The sequence below is a fragment of the Pygoscelis adeliae genome, unplaced genomic scaffold (assembly GCF_000699105.1).
Source record: "Pygoscelis adeliae isolate BGI_AS28 unplaced genomic scaffold, ASM69910v1 Scaffold420, whole genome shotgun sequence".
NCBI classification, from domain to species: domain Eukaryota; kingdom Metazoa; phylum Chordata; class Aves; order Sphenisciformes; family Spheniscidae; genus Pygoscelis; species Pygoscelis adeliae.
Window position 1 is genome coordinate 1,188,291 of NW_008823871.1, and position 902 is coordinate 1,189,192.

At 51.7% G+C, this 902-nt stretch overlaps 1 protein-coding gene across 1 annotated transcript in view; it reads left to right on the top strand.

The window, feature by feature from the left end:
* The window catches only part of VPS51 (vacuolar protein sorting 51 homolog (S. cerevisiae)), a 9,723-nt gene that overhangs the window by 4,458 nt on the left and 4,363 nt on the right, over positions 1 to 902 (top strand). The window contains exon 3 of the mRNA XM_009334144.1: positions 703 to 892. Within this exon, the coding sequence (XP_009332419.1) occupies positions 703 to 892 (190 nt within the window). The remainder of the gene's footprint in view (positions 1 to 702; positions 893 to 902) is intronic.

Here is a 902-nt window from a genome sequence, read left to right on the forward strand (position 1 = left end):
CGTGGCACGCCTCCGGGGCGTTCACTCTGGAGCCTGCTGACGGCAGCTCTGGGAAACAGCGGGGGGGGGTTCACTCTGGAGACTAATGATAGCTATTCCAGTAAACAGCCTTCTTGGGGGGGGGGGGGGGATGGTTGTTGTGGTACGTTAACGCTGAAACCTGCTGATAACAGCTGCAGGAGACAGCTTTTCAAGGGGTCAGGGGTGTTAAATCCGGAGCCTAATGATAGCAGCCCCCAAGAAACATCCTAGGGAGGGGGACATTTACCCTGGAGCATATTGATGGCAACCCCAGGAACCATCCCTTGTGCAGAACATTCGTAGAGTAAGGGCGATAATTCTGACCACTACTGAGAGCTTTTGAAAGGCTACGTCATAGGGTTTTTTTCTCATGTGTTTATGGTAAAAGGATAACTTTGGAACCTACTGAGGAGTTTTAGTGATTTTTCATTATTATTGTAAACTCTGGAACCTACTGATGATTTTTAGTGAGTTCTTTATTACTATAACCACTGTTTACTTTGGAACATGCTGGTGCTATTAAGTATTTTTTTTTGTCCTTTGTTTTTTTAATAATTACTGTTTACTCTGAAGCCTACTGATGACTTTTATTGCTTATTCCCTGTTTTCTTGCTGTGCCACTGTTAACCCCGGAACCTCCCACCATCCCCGAGTAACCCCCTCATTTCCCCCACCCCCCAGGGATGAGACCTTGGACCCCAAGGAGCTCACCGAGTGCGTGGAGATGCTGTTGCAGCTGGAAGAGCCACCCGAGGAGCTATGCGAGGAGTTCCTGAGCCACGCTGGCGCCCGCCTTGAGGCTGAGCTGGCAGCGCTGGAGGCCGAGCTGCCCCCGGCCGACCCCTCCAGCACCGCCACCACGCCGCCCCCCGCCTCCGACA